This window comes from Entelurus aequoreus, linkage group LG01 (assembly GCF_033978785.1).
Source record: "Entelurus aequoreus isolate RoL-2023_Sb linkage group LG01, RoL_Eaeq_v1.1, whole genome shotgun sequence".
Classification (NCBI taxonomy): domain Eukaryota; kingdom Metazoa; phylum Chordata; class Actinopteri; order Syngnathiformes; family Syngnathidae; genus Entelurus; species Entelurus aequoreus.
Window position 1 is genome coordinate 44712030 of NC_084731.1, and position 17501 is coordinate 44729530.

General features: G+C 40.8%; 1 protein-coding gene and 1 pseudogene across 2 annotated transcripts; both read right to left on the bottom strand.

The window, feature by feature from the left end:
• Window positions 1–1121: 1121 nt before the first annotated feature.
• Window positions 1122–4153, bottom strand: LOC133629760 (uncharacterized; annotated as a pseudogene).
• Window positions 4154–4612: 459 nt separating this feature from the next.
• On the bottom strand, window positions 4613–16715 carry LOC133629824 (tumor suppressor candidate 2-like). Of its 2 annotated transcripts, none has more exons than XM_062020898.1 (4): window positions 16558–16715; window positions 12158–12414; window positions 8380–8500; window positions 4613–5450 (listed from the first exon to the last, which is right to left on the bottom strand). In XM_062020898.1, exons 2-4 carry the CDS (start codon window positions 12307–12309, stop codon window positions 5385–5387), a joined length of 339 nt encoding a protein of 112 aa, XP_061876882.1. In that variant the 5' UTR covers window positions 12310–12414; window positions 16558–16715; the 3' UTR covers window positions 4613–5384. The 2 variants fall into 2 exon arrangements, with proteins under 2 accessions (XP_061876882.1, XP_061876956.1); XM_062020972.1 differs by having other exon boundaries at window positions 16562–16713.
• Between the last annotated feature and the right edge of the window lie 786 nt (window positions 16716–17501).

Below are 17501 nucleotides of genomic sequence, written 5' to 3' on the forward strand. Positions count from 1 at the left end.
TATATTTAAATTGTATTTTATTTAAATTTTAATGAAATTACTTTTTATTTAAAATTTAAATATAGTATATTTTATATTTCTATTATATTTATTTCTCCACATCGAGAGGAGCCAGATGAGGTGTTTCGGGCATCTGGTCAGGATGCTACCCGAACGCCTCCCCAGGGAGGTGTTTAGGACGCGTCCGACCGGTAGGAGGCTACGGGGAAGACCCAGGACACGTTGGGAAGACTATGTCTCCCGGCTGGCCTGGGAACGCCTCGGGAGGGAAGTCTGGGCTTCTCTGCTTAGGCTGCTGTCCCCGCGACCCGACCTCGGATAAGCGGAAGAAAATGGATGGACGGATATATTTTTGAAAAAATCACAATTTGTCTTCTATTTTATCTGAACATATGCAAGTATTTAGATGATTATGAATGTATTTTGCATTGTCATTAAAACATCCAAATCATTGGTTTAATGGCACACGCAAAGTTTCTTACCAGCAGCCTGTCTGTCTCAGCGTTATCTTCAGGAGGTAGAAAAGGTCTTGTGAGTTGCACCTGATGCTCGTATTTAAATATCCATCGGACTCTGCCTCCTGCTACCATTACGTGTGCAAAGCCTCTTCACGCCATGCAATAATACTTAAGTTTAACCAAAACAAATCGTGTTATTCAGTAACTTTACATTCCTAACTTGTAGACATGACACAAGTGTTCCCCATTAGATGTGTTTATAATTAATGCCCATGGCTTTGCATGTTATTGCAGCATTGAGGAGATAAATCACTGTTGTGTTTGTGCGAGGACACAATGCTAGGAGGTACAAAAGCCATAAATAATTGAATCTTTTTTGAATAAGCAATAAAACAGGGGTTGGAGTTTGGCACGGATCTTTTCATCTCTTGATCCTTTAAGTGAACAATATTGAGAAGCTTTACAGAAAACATTTTCCCATGGAAAACAGATCTAACCTTTCCTGCTTGTTTCCTCTACTTCAGAACACACAACAGGCAGATTATATTTTAATCATCAGTGGTGGTCAGGAACACTTGCTTGAAAGATACATCTCCTGGATGCACTGGGACACATCATCAGTGATGCATCCTGGATTCATCGGGTGTTTCGGGTCTCACATCATCATACACCCTCGTCCAGGCGACCCAGCCGGGGTGATCAAGTCCCTGCTTGTGTCCCAGTAGCAACCCACGGATCTGCCCTTTTCAGCCACAACCACCTCGTGGCTTTCTCTGCCGCTTCACTTGCGGATTGAATGGCCCTGCTTTTGGCCGCCCCTGTGACTCCCAATCGGCCATGCACTTTGCAGAGGGAGCGTCCTGCAAAGCCACGGCAGCCAACTTCTATTGGCTCATAGAAAGTCCTCCAGCTCCTGGTACTTGGCACGTTTCCTTTCGTTGGCTTCCTCAATCCGCTCCTCCCAAGGCACTGTTAGTTCCAGCATGATGAGGTGTTTTGAAGCCTCTGAGATGATGATCATGTCTGGCCGTAGAGATGTTTTTACAATGTGCTGGGGGAACCTCAGTTGTTTTCCCAGGTCAACGTGTAGCTGCCAATCAGCGGCTGTGTGAAGGAGTCCTGTTGTTGTCTTTGGACATGCACGAGGTCTCTCTCCAGCTTTGATGAATGAGATTGCCTTCTTTGGCGCATGATGTTGCTTGCTGGTGCTAATGGCTGAGGCTATGCTCTCAGCAACTGCTTTGAGTACCTGGTCATGACGCCAGCGATAGCGACCATCAGCCAGAGACTTTGGGCAACTGCTGAGGAGATGTTCCAAGGAGCCTCTTCCGGAGCAAAGGAAGCAGGAGGGTGTCTCACTCTTCCCCCAAACATGGAGGTTTGCTGGGCTCGGGAGGGAATCATAGACTGCTGCCACGAGGAACCGGACGCGGTGGAGGTCTGCCTGCATGATGTTTGACCAGGTGACTTTGCGCTGCAACGTGCCCTCCCATCTTGTCCATGCCCCCTGTTGCCGGAGTCCCACTATCCTGCCCACTCGCTCTTCCTCCAAGCCTGCTCGGACCTCCTCCTGGAGTAGATGTCGTCTTTCTTTGCCCCGGGCCTGGCCAACTTGGGTCTTTGGGAAGTAGCCCAAAACTGCTCTCCCTGTTGCTATGGCCCCAACCAGTGCCTTTTGCCTAAGGCGTGACTCAGCCACCTCCACTGCCTTCTCTGCCTTCCACTTCCTTCCTGTCCTCACTTCAATCCCAGCTGATGACACCTTGCAGTCCCTGGAGTCTCTGTACTGTAGGGCTTCTCTTGTGCGAGCCACCTTGAATTCTTCAGTGAGCCCACTGAAGGGTAGCTGCAGGATGTTGCTTGTCCCGTACAGAGCAGCGCTGTTGAGGCTGCGGGGGAGACCCAGCCATTTCCGCAGAAAGCTGCTGATCTTCCTCTCAAAGGATTCCACTGTTGTTACTGGGACTGCATATACAAGGAGAGGCCACAGGACTCTGGGAAGGATGGAGTGCTGGTAGATCCAGGCTTTGAATCTACCAGGTAGGCCAGACTTATCTACTTTGGTGAGCCACCCTCCAAGCTCTTCAGTAGACTTCTGGATAGCAGCAGAGTCCTTCAGGCTGGAGTCAAAGAGCTTACCCAAGCTCTTGACTGGTTGCTCCGTGATGGATGGAATGACCGTTCCTGAGATTGTGAATTGGAATTTGTTGACCACCTTCCCCTTCTTCAGCACCATAGACCTTGACTTTGCAGGCTTGAAACTCATTCTGGCCCACCCAATGAGCCTCTCCAATCCCTGCAAGATCCACCTGCTCCCTGGTACTGATGTTGTTGTGATGGTAAGGTCATCCATATAGGCTCTAATGGGGGGCTGTCGAACACCTGATCTGGATAGAGGCCCTCTGCATTCCACCTCAGCAGACTCTACCACCATATTCATCGCCAGTGTAAAAAGGACAACGGAGATGGTGCATCCTGTTATTATTCCCTTCTCCAGGCGATGCCAGTCAGAGGTTATTGACCCAGAAGTGACCCGGGAGCCTTAAGTTATTGTAATAATCCAGGATCAAGTCTTTGATCTTGCTGGGAACATGGTGGCGGTGTAGCGCAAGCTCAACTAGCTTGTGTGGGATGGACCCATAGGCGTTAGTCAGGTCCAACCACAACACAGCAAGTTCCCCTCTGCTCTCATGGGCCTCTCTGATGAGCTGTGTGATGACACCGTTGTGCTCCAGACAGCCGGGAACTCCAGGAATCCCCCCCTTCTGCACTGAAGTGTCGATGTAGTTGTTCTTGAGGAGAAACTCGGTCAGTCTTCGGGAGACGATGCTGAAGAACACCTTCCCTTTCACACTTAGAAGTGATATAGTCCGAAACTGGTTGATGTTTTTCGAGTCCTCCTCCTTGGGGATCCAAACTCCCTCTGCACACCTCCACTGGTCGGCCACTCTCCCCCTTCGCCAGATCACCTTCAAGGTCTTCCACAGATGCTTGAGAAGCCCTGGACAGCGCTTGTAGACGAGGTAAGGTACACCACTGGGGCCCGGGGAAGATGCTGAGCGGGCTGCCTTGATGACCTCTTCAACCTCCTTCAAACTGGGCTCTGTCAACTGGAACTCTGCCGTTGGTGGCGCAGGGCTGATGAGCGCTCTGTTGGGTCCTAGATCTTGTCCCCTCAGTGGGTCGCTCATGGTATTCTGGAGGAAGCGATTCACTTCCTCTCTTGGGCACTCGAGCCGGCCACTGCGCTTGTCCCCGAGCAGCTGTTCAGCAAACCGAAAGGGGTTGGCAATGAAGACTGCTCGCTTCCTAGCTCTCTCTCTTCCACGCCTCCTATGCCACTCTGCTCTGCGGAGAGTTGTCAACTTCTTCCGCAGGATGTTGCGCAGCTCTTCTAAAGGTTGTTTGTCCTCCTCAGCAGCTCTCTTGAACTGTTTCCTGAGGGTTCGAAGCTCCTGGCGCAGTTGGTGTATCTTAGTGGCCCTGCGGTTCATGGTGTAGGGGGTGGCCTCAGTGTTGCCCTTCTCCATCCGTCCGAATCTTTCTGAGCCATAGCTGACGATGATGGTACTCATTGCCTGGAGCCTGCTGTCGACATCTCCTTTGGCTGTGGCTTGGATGATGTTGGACACGTCCTCATCAAACTGCAGCCACTCGCTCCGTCTGTTTGCTTGGGGCCATTTAATCCGCTGCTGTGGAACTACTCTGCTGGGATTGAGAGACTTTGGTACGTGGAGGGACTGGGATCTGTGGGGTGTCTCCTGTCCGGGCTCCTCCTGCGTCTCACCAGGTCCAGGACCTGTGCGTTGAACCTCGCTCTCCCGCTCCAAACATTTCATTCTGGCCTGATGGATTCTTAAGCCACGTTGATTTTTGCACAGCTTGCCGCAGATACATGTCATACTCGTAGTCAGCTCGTTTGCGGGGGTCGTTAACCTTTGGTCCGTCCGATTGGAGATCTCATCCTCCCCCCCTCTCGGGATCTCCTGGGGGTATTGCTCTGTAGGGTTTTCCGTAGCTTATTTGTTTGTTGAAAAACTGATGCATTGTTGTGTAGAAAAAACTCATATCAAACCAGTAAAAGGGTCTTTCATGAGGAATTGCCTGCAAACTAACACCATCGTGCTAAGAAAAAAGGGCCAAGACAAAGTGGGGCATTTTTAAAGTGTAATTAAAAAACAATTATAATAAATTACATGTGAAATATGATACGCAGAAGCAGCAAAAGAAAACGGTGTCTCACAGCAGACGTCTCTACCGGTGTTGCAATTGTGTGAAAGCACGCCAAACTCATTAAGGTAAATCACTTTCAATTCAGGGCCTCTGATTGTCAGCTCCTTGTGTTACTGTTAGCAATCATCGGATCATTTCCCATGCATGACAAAGTAAAAGACGGAAAACAATCCAAAAAAAAGTGTGCATCTAAACTTTCCTTTTCTAGAAAGTACCACGTGACGGTAAGAATCCCCCTCAAAGAGTTGAGAGAATCACACCTGCAAATAAACAGCAGCAATTGATTGAGTCTGCGTCAGCACACATACATGCATACATACATACACACCATGTAAACCGAATATCATGATCTCCCAAATTGACGGACATCCTTCATTCTTCTTTAGGTGTCCTATGATGTGTTCCGACTGCACACAAAGCTGCTAACAACAGATCACATGCAGAGACCCAGCTCACATGACATCATCCTGAACACGGGTGTTCTTCATATATATAAATATATATATATAAACATATATATTATATGTATATATATGATACATACATATATATATACTATATATATATATATATATATACACACAGAGAGAGTGATGTGTTATTTGAAAGTGTCTGGTCTCCAGCTTTGCAGGGCTTAACCGCCAAACGGAGCTGACGTTGCAATTTTGTCTTGAGGACGATGCTCAAACGTCGTCAGGCTTCGCAGAGGACGACGGGGAAATCGACATGGATGCAAGGGTGGTCCAGCTTTATGATTCCCTGTGAGACACACAAATTGTGTACAACTTTTGAAAAGGTCAGATATTGTCGAAAGATGGTAGTCATCACCATTGAGAATTCTGAATTGCGTGAAGTTGATTGTTCATGCAGTTAATTCCAGACAGTACAATGTAGTGATGTAACGATATTAAAATTCCATATCACGGTTATTGTGACCAAAATTACCATGGTTATTATCAGAAAAATGTTTTTTTGGCCAGGTATGTTTAACACACAAGGAATTTGACTTAATAGACTGTACTCTCTTTTTTCAATGTAAAAAATAAAAATTAACGACTAAATATATACAGTATATATATATATATATATATATATATATATATATATATATATATATATATATATATATATATATATATATATATATATATATATTTTAGTGTTGTCCCGATACCAATATTTTGGTACCGGTACCAAAAGGTATTTCGATACTTTTCGGTAAGTTGATACTTTTCTAAATAAAGGGGACCACAAAAAATTGCATTATTGACTTTATTTTAACAAACAATCTTACAGTACATTAAACATATGTTTCTTATTGCAAGTTTGTCCTTAAATAAAATAGTGAACATACAAGACAACTTGTCTTTTAGTAGTAAGTAAGCAAACAAAGGCTCCTAATTAGTCTGCTGACATATGCAGAAGTATTAATTTACTTGTTTACTGTTAATATGTGCTTACTTTCTCTTTTAACATGTTCTATCTACACTTCTGTTAAAATGTAATAATCACTTATTCTTTTGTTGTTTGGATACTTTACATTAGTTTTGGATGATACCACAAATGTGGGTATCAATCCGATACCAAGTAGTTACAGGATCATACATTGGTCATATTCAAAGTCCTCATGTGTCCAGGGACACGTTTCCTGAGTTTATAACCTTGATATACATCTAAAAAAACGAAAGAAGATGTTGTGATGCCAAAAAATATCAATGTAATCATAGTAGTATCGACTAGATACGCTCCTGTACTTGGTATCATTACAGTGGATGTTAGGTGTAGATCCACCAATGGCGTTTGTTTACATTTTGACGCAGGTGAGCTACGGTGTGTAGTGAAGCATGTTTAGCTATTCCTCGTCCTGCAGGGATGATACTTGTAAGAAACTTACTTTATTTGTCGCCATGGAGGCGAGGATTAGTGATGTAGAAGTAGCTAAAACACTGTAGACCGGGGATGGACTTTAACCGCTAGCTAGCTAGACATGTCTTAAAGCACCTCTTCCTGATGGCGTTTCAGTGTTATAACTTCATCTTTATCATTAGTTTTAAGCCAAAATGCGTCCGTTCTCCCTTTTCTGTCTACACACTGTGTCTGCTTGTAAGTACTCAGTGATTGTACATTGCCAAACATGCTCGTCTGCTCTTAAATCAGCAATGTCATGACGTGACGACGCCGCGGATGGGGGACAGGTACTTTTTAGAAGCGGTATAGTACCGAATATGATTCATTAGCAACGCGGTACTATACTAATACCGGTATACCGTACAACCTCAGTGCATACACAAGACTAGAGAAGCGATCGATGCTACTTGCAATTAAGAATGACTGGCCATGTCATTAGGTACACCTGCACAATATATATATATATATATATATATATTTTCACACACATGTATGTGTATATACATGTATACACATGTATATATTTACACATATATACACACACATTATATATATATATATATATATATATATATATATATATATATATATATATATATATATATATATATATATATATATATATATATATATATATATATATATATATATATATATATATATATATATATATATATATATATATATATATATATATATATTAGGGCTGCAACAACTAATCAATTAAATCGATTAAAATCGATTATAAAAATAGTTGGCGATTAATTTAGTCATCGATTCGTTGGATCTATGCTATGCGCATGCGCAGAGGCATATTTTTTAATTTTTTAAAAATAAACCTTTATTAATAAACTGCAACATTTACAAACAGCTGAGAAACAATCATCAGAATAAGTATGGTGCCAGTATGGTGTTATTTTCAATAAAATACTGGAAAGGATAGAAATGTAGTTTGTCTCTTTTATCCGATTATTAATCAAAGTAATAATCAACAGATTAATCGATTATCAAATTAGTTGCAGCCCTAATATATATACACACACACACACACACACACACACACACACACACACACACACACACACACACACACACACACACACACACACACACACACACGCACGCACACGCACACGCACACGCACACGCACACGCACACACCTTAGCTGTTCAGACAGTATTGTGTTTATACAGGTTTAGAATGGGGTATTACGTTTCTTATTGGGGAAAGACAATAATGTTTCTTGTGTTAATTTTAGCATTTAAGCTAGCAAGCAAATTAATGCTAGTCGGTCGATACATTTATCAAAGTGTGGTTATAAATAACGTTTTTTTCGATCACTTTAATTTAATAAGGTAATACAAACCTCTACAATAACACTTTGACTGTCGCAAATAGAATTTCCGATTGACGCCCGTCTTCTTTGCGGTGTCGGTGCAGAATTTAATCGTACTTGTAGCAAAATTAAGTGCTCTATTTACAACCAGCACAGGCTCTGTTAGTTCCCAAGAACACAGCATCCACGCGCAACTCAGCTAGCTCAATGCAACATTAACATTAAAACAGGAGCTCGGAACATTCAGTGAGGGATTATTCAATCCTTTGTTTGCAAGCCTACGCACTGATGATACAGTGAATACTTAAGACAATTTTTACCCACACTAAATCGTTCCGTTTCCAGCGGTTAGTGCGGCAATCAACTGATCAGAAATTCTCCTTTAGTCGATTAATTAAATTAAGTTAACACCATCTCATTATTTTGTGGAGTAATCTCCTTACCTGAGGTGTCAAGTTTTTATAAATCCTTCTCAGCTTGGCTTTCTTACGCCCATTTTTTGTCACAATAGTCTCTTCATAGAACTCGTGGGCCAGGTCGCCATCTTCGTCCAAGTATAAAGAACTGCAGAGAGAGTGATTGAGGGAGAGATAGACAGATAGAGATAGAGAGATGGGGCAATATAAGGTGCTTGCAAATCTTCAGAGTTTTTCAAATGAGCAGATTGAAAGGGTTTAGTTGTGTTTATCATGCATGTAGGGGTGCAGGTTGTACACAGGAGGGGTCATAGCCCCAAGCAGCTCCCTCATTAAACCTTTGGACAGCCTCAGCATGGAATATGATCCTCCTGAGCCTATAAGACTAATGTGACTGGGGGTCCTTAATATCAGGGATACTGTGAAGGGAGTTAGAAAAACAAACCAGGAGAATTACATTTTGGATGTCCCTTACTGGCAACTTCCACTTTTGTGTCAAGTCTGCATTAAGGGAGTGACCCACCAGTCGTTTCTCTTTATTTGTATATTTAAAGGTGCCATATGTATATATTTCATGTCAAGTCATCATTAAATGGCCCTGATATGTCATGGCGTAGTGGGTAGAGCGCCCGTTTCAGAAACCTGAGGGTCGCAGGTTCGCTCCCCGCCTCTTACCATGCCGTTGTGTCCTTGGACAGGACACTTCACCCTTGCCCCCGGTGCCGCTCACACCGGTGAATGAATATTGAATGAATGATAGGTGGTGGTCGGAGGGGCCGTAGGCGCAAATTGGCAGCCACGCTTCCGTCAGTCTACCCCAGGGCAGCTGTGGCTACGAAAGTAGCTTACCACCACCAGGTGTGAATGAATGATGGGTTTTTAACATGTAAAGCGACTTTGGGTACTTAGAAAAGCGCTATATAAATCCCAGGTATTATTATTATATAAATCCCAGGTATTAAAAGGCATTAATAAAGCATGTTCTTTTTGAATACCTTTATAACTGATAGCGGTAGTTCAGCCGGGATATTCAATATTTCAAATTTAGATTTATTACCCCGAAATATTGTTATTGCACTCTGCACTGAAAGATGGTGATGTGCGTACATGGAAGAGAATGCAGTGCATCAGGTTGGATGCAACATGGAGTTATGCTGAACAAAATGTGGCGGTCATTTTACTGTTGGCCTTGGCTTGCCATCAAAGTAGGACTATGCGATATGTGATATATTATACATTATTATATATAATTATTTCCATGGTGGTCCGTGCGGTCAAACTAGACATTTTAGCAGGGTAATGCCAACAATCTGCAGTGTTTCCCGCACATTAATGTATTTGTGGCGGCCCGCCACAAAAGAATTACATTTTTTTAATTTTTTATTTTTGTCCTGTCCAGCTTCTCTGGCAAATCATAAGGTTGATGTAAATGCCCATATCGGCTGTTCAGATTTACTTTACAAAAGAGAAGTGTAGGATCAAGATTTTTGGAGCTCTTTGTTCAGTGGATCAGATGTTTGATGAAGCTTTGTGTCTATCTACCACCACTACTGTTTTCTGTTTATTTGTTACTGACTGTGGCAGGACACCTCTGCCTCTGTTTCACTTTATGTTGCTGGTAAATAATATGGTTGTAATAGTAGGCTAAAGTTAAATTATTTAGTATGCACTAATTAAAGGGGCAGAGCTATAAGAGACATTTTAGCTTTTATATTTTTATAAGATATATTTTTTGTAAGAACCACAATTAATAAATATATTTCAGTGAATAACTTATTGTTCAAATCTGTATATAAATATGTACATAAAGTGTTGTAATTATATTGTAAAATGGATGGATGGATGGACGGACGTTTAAAACAAAACTGTTATTATTAATTAGTAAGTATACATTTTTTGAGCCTTTTTAGAGAAAATCATATCATTGTAGTTTATTATGCAAATTACTCGATGATGTCATGGTGACCACGCCCATAGCCACGCCCCCACCGCCACAGGTATCTTGGCAGTTTATGGGAAACACTGAATCTGTCCCGACTCCCGACGAAAATATTACGCCCATAAAGTCCGATAAATAACCATTCAAAAAGCGGCAACAATACTCAATTTACATTTTGTGACTTGAATATTAACCAAGTATTAGTGATATTGTTTTTATAAACGCTAACACAGCGACCCCGAAAGGGATAAGCGGTAGAAAATGGATGGATGGATAACACAGACAAACTATTTATAGCGACGACGTGATCACTTCCGTGTCTCCCTATGTTTACATCATCGAGTGGTCTACAGTTGCCTCTCTTCTTTGCAAATGTATTGTAGATCATAAATCATGCCTCTTACCAGAAAAGTAGATGGCTGAAAATATAATCAGACAAGTTGAGACACTTTGGCAAGAACGACACAAAAAGCACTTGTTCCCCCCCGCCTCGTTTCTTCACGAGGATTATGAGAAATATTTCATGTACCGTAAATGGGAATATATGAACATCCTAGCAGTTGGCATCCTAATGACAGCAGAAATACACAGTAAGTGATGTTTTATTATGTTTGTTGGCTCTCAAAGTCTGCAGTGAGCTTTTGTGTCAACCACAAATTCTGCCTAGCAACAGAGGGATGGGAATTACAGCAATTCTGTTGATCTTAAATGTTGCTAAAGAAGTAATATTTTATTAAAAAATCTCCCCTATTGTACAAAATATATATTTTAAATAACGTTCTAACAGCAATATGTTGGAGCTGTAAAACAGGTGAAACTAAAAAAATTTGAAAATGGTACAAAGGTTCGTTCATACCAGCAATTAGATTTACAAGGTAAAACAAATATGTAACATGCAACTCAAGATATTTCAAACATTTTTTTGATATAATTCTGATGATTAAGGTTTACAGCTTGAGAATTTGGGGTTTTCAAAAACCAAACCATTATCATCAAAATTATAACGAATATAAGCTGGACATATTTGTACAGTATGTATGTAATAGGGGTGTCAAAAACATTTTTATGAATCAATTGCGATTCTTATTTGTAACAATTCTTAATCGATTAAAAAATAATAATTATGAATTATTGTTTCTTTTAATCTGTCCTTTCCAGTCAAACAAATCATTGTTGATGTCGATGCCCATATTTGCTGTACAGATAAGTACCTGTAAGTAATACAATTTTATTTTAAAGCGGTTTGTCTATTTTATGGAGGAATATCATTAATCATAGAACTGGCACCCAATGTTATTAAAAAAGTATTTATTATGAATCGAGAATCGTTTTGAATCGAATCGTTACCCCCAAGAATAGAATGGAATCGTGTAGTGCCCAAACTTTCACAGCTCTAGTATGTATTGAGTTTATATAACATAATATTTTCGCGTTTGACATTGATTTGCTGAAATTAATGGACTTTTACAATATATTCAAATATTTTGAGGTTCACCTGTGTATAGTTATGCTAGTGTTGCTAACGTTTGTGTCCTCTTGTCCTTAGTCTTACATTGATGTAGGTGATATTTGATTATATTGGACAAGTGCAGAGTTACAGTGTGTATGTAAAAAGTGAATAAAGTACACAATGGCGCTTCTTAGAAACGCACACTGTATCAAAAATTAACACAGCTCATTAGCTTTAAAGCTACAAACACACAAAATATCATGTTCCCAGCCTGGCGTACTAAAAGTCTTTTTTAAACGGTCTAAATTCCAGCATGGCATTGCTGGTTTGTACCACAAGCAAGGGAGCTAATATTGGGTAAAAAAAACAAAAAACATCTGTGAAATGCAAATACATTTTGCGGAGGAGCCACTTACCTTCGTCGGGTAAACACAAAAGGTGTTGCACCCGGGAAACTTCGCACTCTCGCCAACATCTGCTCATTTGCATCTTTGGTTTGGTCGTCGCCACTGCCGCCTGAGCCAGAAAAAGGCCAAAATCCTTTGGACTTGGAGCCGCTACCACCCATCTTCAGCTGCAGCACATTATTTACTTGGGTCACAGAGCGGCCAGTGGTGCTGCAGTGTTGCTCTACCAGGTGAATGTGACACTATAGGATGCAACACCTGGGGAACTGACAAATCAAGAGATAACGATTATGTCTTTTTAGTGCATGGGGTACACTTTAATGAAAAAGACGTTAATATGTCTTGTATTTAATCGATTTAAACTATTATACAAACATCGGGTCTGGTTCAAATATAGAGATGAGGGTCTTTAATTTGACCTGCTATTGTCTCAAAGTGTTTTATCGTGTGCTCAATGTTTCCTTACCATTATTGCTATGTTGTCTATTACCATTGTTGGTATTTGTCTATTACCATTGTTGGTATTGTTCATTCTTCCTACATTGTTGATGCAAATTATTGTTACAGTGTAATAATTATTGTTAACTGTGGTAATGCCACCATGATACAACATTTGTATTATAATCCTTAAACAAAGTAACAGTGAAACTCAATGTATTAATCACTGAATTGAGAACTGGGGGTGGAATTAAATTAATTATCTTCTTCCCACTCCCTTTCAGGCAAAACTGGACCATCATGCTTACATACCGGTACTGTACATTACCTTTTGTATTATATGAATTTATATTAATACGTGTTGTCTACCATGTACTTTTTTTTATGTCATTGGCTGAAATAAATGAATAAATGAAAAAAAAAAGAATGAAAGTCAGCATTTAAGCTAGCTAGCGGTCAGCGCACTAGATAGGTAGTACTTTATTGATTCCTTCAGGAGAGTTGCCTCAGGAAAATTTAAATTCCAGCAGCAGTGTACAGAATTGAGATCGAATTTAAAAAGTAAATAATAAATAGTGGGGGTTATTGTTATTGTTTTGCATCCCCTGTCATCTTGGTACCCCCCTCCCCCCAGAGAGGAGTTGTACAGATGGCGTGTGGGACAAAGGAGTTTTTTTATTCTACTAGTCCTGCACTTGGAATGAAGCAGTCTAGCACTGAACAGGCTCATCTGGCTACTGATAACGCTATGCAGAGGGTGACTGGCATCATCCATGATGCTCACTAGTTTTTCCACAGTCCTCTTCTCTGCCACCGTCACCAGTGAGTTCAGTTTTATTCCGAGCTAGCTGCTTCTCCAGGAAATGAATACAATCACTGTGTGAATCACGATTAATCATTATAATGGTAATCATTACATCCCTACTCCAAACACAGAAATGATCCGAACCTAAAAAACTCACAAAATGGGGATAAAAATGCTGCAATTAAATAAACGCTGCAGGATAAAAAATATATATATAAAAAATGCAAAAGAAGACATGCAGGATGCTGACAAGAAAGTCGGCGGAGTAAAAAGGTAAAAATGTTTTATTTTTAAAAATATTTTTTAAATATTAGTCTTTAAAGGCGGATTTTCCTAGGTTTGGCACTCATGGTATCCTCGCTAACTTCTGTTTTGTTCTGTGAACTTGCAGCATTTCTGTCATGCAGTTGTTTTGACATTTGCAGCTTTTCCTTTGCTTGTTTTTAATTCAGCAGCATTTGTGGTATGTGTGTGTGTTTTTAGTCTTGGATCATTTCTGCGTTAAGCGCTTTTTGGACGTTGCTCGCGTTTGCCACCGTCAGTGAGTATTACTAATAAATAGAGGTGTCCGATAATATCGGACTGCCGATACTATCGGCCGATAAATGCTTTAAAATTTAATATCGGAAATTATCGGTATCGGTTTCAAAAAGTAAAATGTATGACTTTTTAAAACGCTGCTGTGTACACGGACGTAGGGAGAAGTACAGAGCGCCAATAAACCTTAAAGGCACTGCCTTTGCGTGCCGGCCCAGTCACATAATATCTACAGCTTTTCACACACACACAAGTGAATGCAAGTCATACTTGGTCAGCAGTCATACAGGTCACACTGAGGGTGGCCGTATAAACATACTTGCCAACCATCCCGAATTTTCCGGGAGACTCCCGAAATTCAGCGCCTCTCCCGAAAACCTCCCGATTTACAGCCGCAGCTGGAGGCCACGCCCCCTCCAGCTCCATGCGGACCTGAGTGACGTGTCGACAGCCTGTTCTCACGTCCGCTTTCCCATGATATAAACAGCGTGCCTGCCCAATCACGTTATAACATCTATGGCTTTTAGAGAGTGCACAACTGCGCACACAACAAGGAGACGAAGCAGAAGAACGAGGAAGATACAGCCATGGCGACGCCAACGACGAGTAAGATGAAGAAATACACTTGTAAGTTCCAAAACGAATGGAAAGAAGAATTTCAGTTTATCCAGGACAGTTTGAAAGGGGAGGGGTATGCTGCCTGTCAATTTTGTAGATCAGACTTCTCCATTGAACACGGTGGCCGAACGGATATACTCACTCATGAACGGTCAGCGAAGCACAAAGCGGCGGCAACGCAGCACCGGTCCCAGCCCAGTGTTATGGGCCACCTCGCTAAATGGAGTCCCGAGGGTGTAATTTATGCCGAGACAAAGATGGCTATGCTGATAGCTGGAAGCAACATCCCGTTTTCATTTGCGAACGTCTACAACAAATCCGTGAAGGATATGTTCCTGGATTCAGAGATCGTTCGCCAGTACGCAAATGGCAGAACAAAGGCTACTCAAATAGTGAAAGGTAAGTGTTGTTTTTTTTAGTAAGCAGCAAGCACAGTACAGTTAGTAGAACAACTGTGTTTTCATTACTGTGTATTTGATCAAGTCTTTCAAGTACAACAATGAGTAGATGAGTGTATCAACTGATTGCAATAATGTAAATTTGTTTTAACTATTAAATGAACCAAAAATATGACTTATTTTATCTTTGTGAAAATATTGGACAGTGTGTTGGCAAGCTTATGAGATGCGATGCAAGTGTAAGCCACTGTGCCACTATTGTTCTTTTTTTTAATATAAATGTCTAATGATAATGTCAATGAGGGATTTTTAATCACTGCTATGTTGAAATTGTAACTAATATTGATACTGTTGTTGATAATATTCTTTTTTTTTCCACTACTTTTGGATTGTTCTGTGTCGTGTTTGTGTCTCCTCTCAATTGCTCTGTTTATTGCAGTTCTGAGTGTTGCTGGGTCGGGTTTGGTTTTGGAATTGGATTGCATTGTTATGGTATTGCTGTGTATTGTTTTGTTGGGTTGATTAATTAAAAAAAATAAAAAAAATAAAAAAAATTTAAAAAAAATAAAAAAATTGATTTTTTTTAAAATGAGAATCGATTCTGAATCACACAACGTGAGAATCGCGATTCGAATCGATTTTTTCCCACACCCAGACGAAGTGGCTGGGGAGAGGGAAGTCTGGGCTTCCCTGCTTAGGCTGCTGCCACCGCGACCCGACCTCGGATAAGCGGAAGAAGATGGATGGATATATATATATGAAATACTTGACTTGGTGAATTCTAGCTGTAAATATACTCATCCCCTCTGAACCACGCCCACAATCACGCAAACCCCGCCCCACCCCCGATCACGCCACCCCACCTCCCGAAATCGGAGGTCTCAAGGTTGGCAAGTACACGTATAAACAACTTTAACACTGTTACAAATATGCGCCACACTGTGAACCCACACCAAACAAGAATGACAAACACATTTCGGGAGAACATCCGCACCTTAACACTTGCAGCACTGACTCTTCCGGGACGCTACAATATACAACATTGTTTAATGCATCCAGCGGGGCATCACAACAAAATTAGGCATAATAATGTGTTAATTCCACGACTGTATATATCGGTTTCGGTTGATATCGGAATCGGTAATTAAGAGTTGAACAATATTGGATATCGGCAAAAACGCCATTATCGGACATCTCTATTAATAATTAAAAACAAACCGAGGCAATTTATTATTTTCATCATACGCTAAACTACAGACACATACTGAGGTTTGGAGTCTTTCGGTTAGCTCGCAGGTCAGTAGCTAACACTTAGTTGGACAAGGTGAACAACACACCCTTACACGACTTGAGTGACGTCACTAGCTCAAAAACATGAGTTACAATCAGGATTTGGTTGAGTTAAATAAAACGAGTGGTCCAGATATTAGGTAGATGATGTCAATATGACATGATGTGCTGTCGCGACTGAATAAACCCTATCAGAATATGGCATTGACTCAGGTCAGACCCGACTTATAGTAGGGCTTTGCAGCATGACGCTGTTAAAAGCTAACATTAGACGCTTCACAAACTCTTGACAGTTATGGCATTCGGCTTGGTTCAAAACATACCCACTCTATTTTATGGTCCAAAATGTATGTTTTCCTTGGCGAACTGGGCCCGATGGCTGGCTGATTTTGGCCGCACAATAAAGACCGAGCAGCAGAAGTAGCTAGCTAGAAATGCTAGTGGGAGGGAGTTCTTCTCTCGTCGGTCACTGCTGATGGAGAGAGCCTAGTTGAAATGTACTGCCCCCTACAGGACAGGAGTGAAATTGCAGTATTTGAATCACACTGTCAGAATCCTGCTGAGATCCACACAGGGCAGTAGATGGATAGATAGATAGTACTTTATTGATTCCTTCAGGAGAGTTCACTCAGGAAAATTACAATTCCAGCAGCAGTGTACAGAATTGAGATATAATTTAAAAAGTAAATAATAAATAATGGGGGTATATTTTGTGTATGTTTTAGTCATTTGGAAATTGAAAAACAAAGACCACTGGTTTATTTGGATTTTTCATTTTCATTTTTTCATTTATTTATTTATTTCAGGCAATGACATAAAAAAAAAGTTGTCAACACATAATAGTATAAATTAATATAGTACAAAAGGTAATGTATAGTATGTAATGCATGATTGTGCCTGAAAGGGAGTGGGAAGAAGATAATTTATTTAATCCCACCCCCAGTTCTCCATTCAGTGATTATTCCCATGAGTTTCACTGTTACTTTGTTTAAGGATTATAATACAAATGTTGTATCATGGTGGCATTACCACAGGTAACAATAATTATTACACTGTAACAATAATTTGTATCAACAATGTAGGAAGAATGAATATACCAACAATGGTAATAGACAAAATACCAACCAATTTCATTTAAAGGTACGAAAAAAGACCATAAAAACAAAAAGTGTTCTTCTTTTTTGGGGTCGAAGATCAACAACTACATCTGAGAAATATGACCTTAGAGGAAATATAACCTTAGAGCAGTGGTCCCCAACCTTTTTTA

What these genes read in the sequence shown, in the direction of transcription:
- LOC133629824 (XM_062020898.1), bottom strand. Translation starts at nt 12,309, where the DNA reads ATGGGTGGTAGCGGCTCCAAGTCCAAAGGATTTTGGCCTTTTTCTGGC. An exon ending in TTTGTGTTTACCCGACGAAG is followed by an intron (nt 8,501 to 12,157) that starts GTAAGTGGCTCC and finishes CTCTCTCTGCAG; the next exon opens with TTCTTTATACTTGGACGAAG. An exon ending in ATAAAAACTTGACACCTCAG is followed by an intron (nt 5,451 to 8,379) that starts GTAAGGAGATTA and finishes TGTGTCTCACAG; the next exon opens with GGAATCATAAAGCTGGACCA.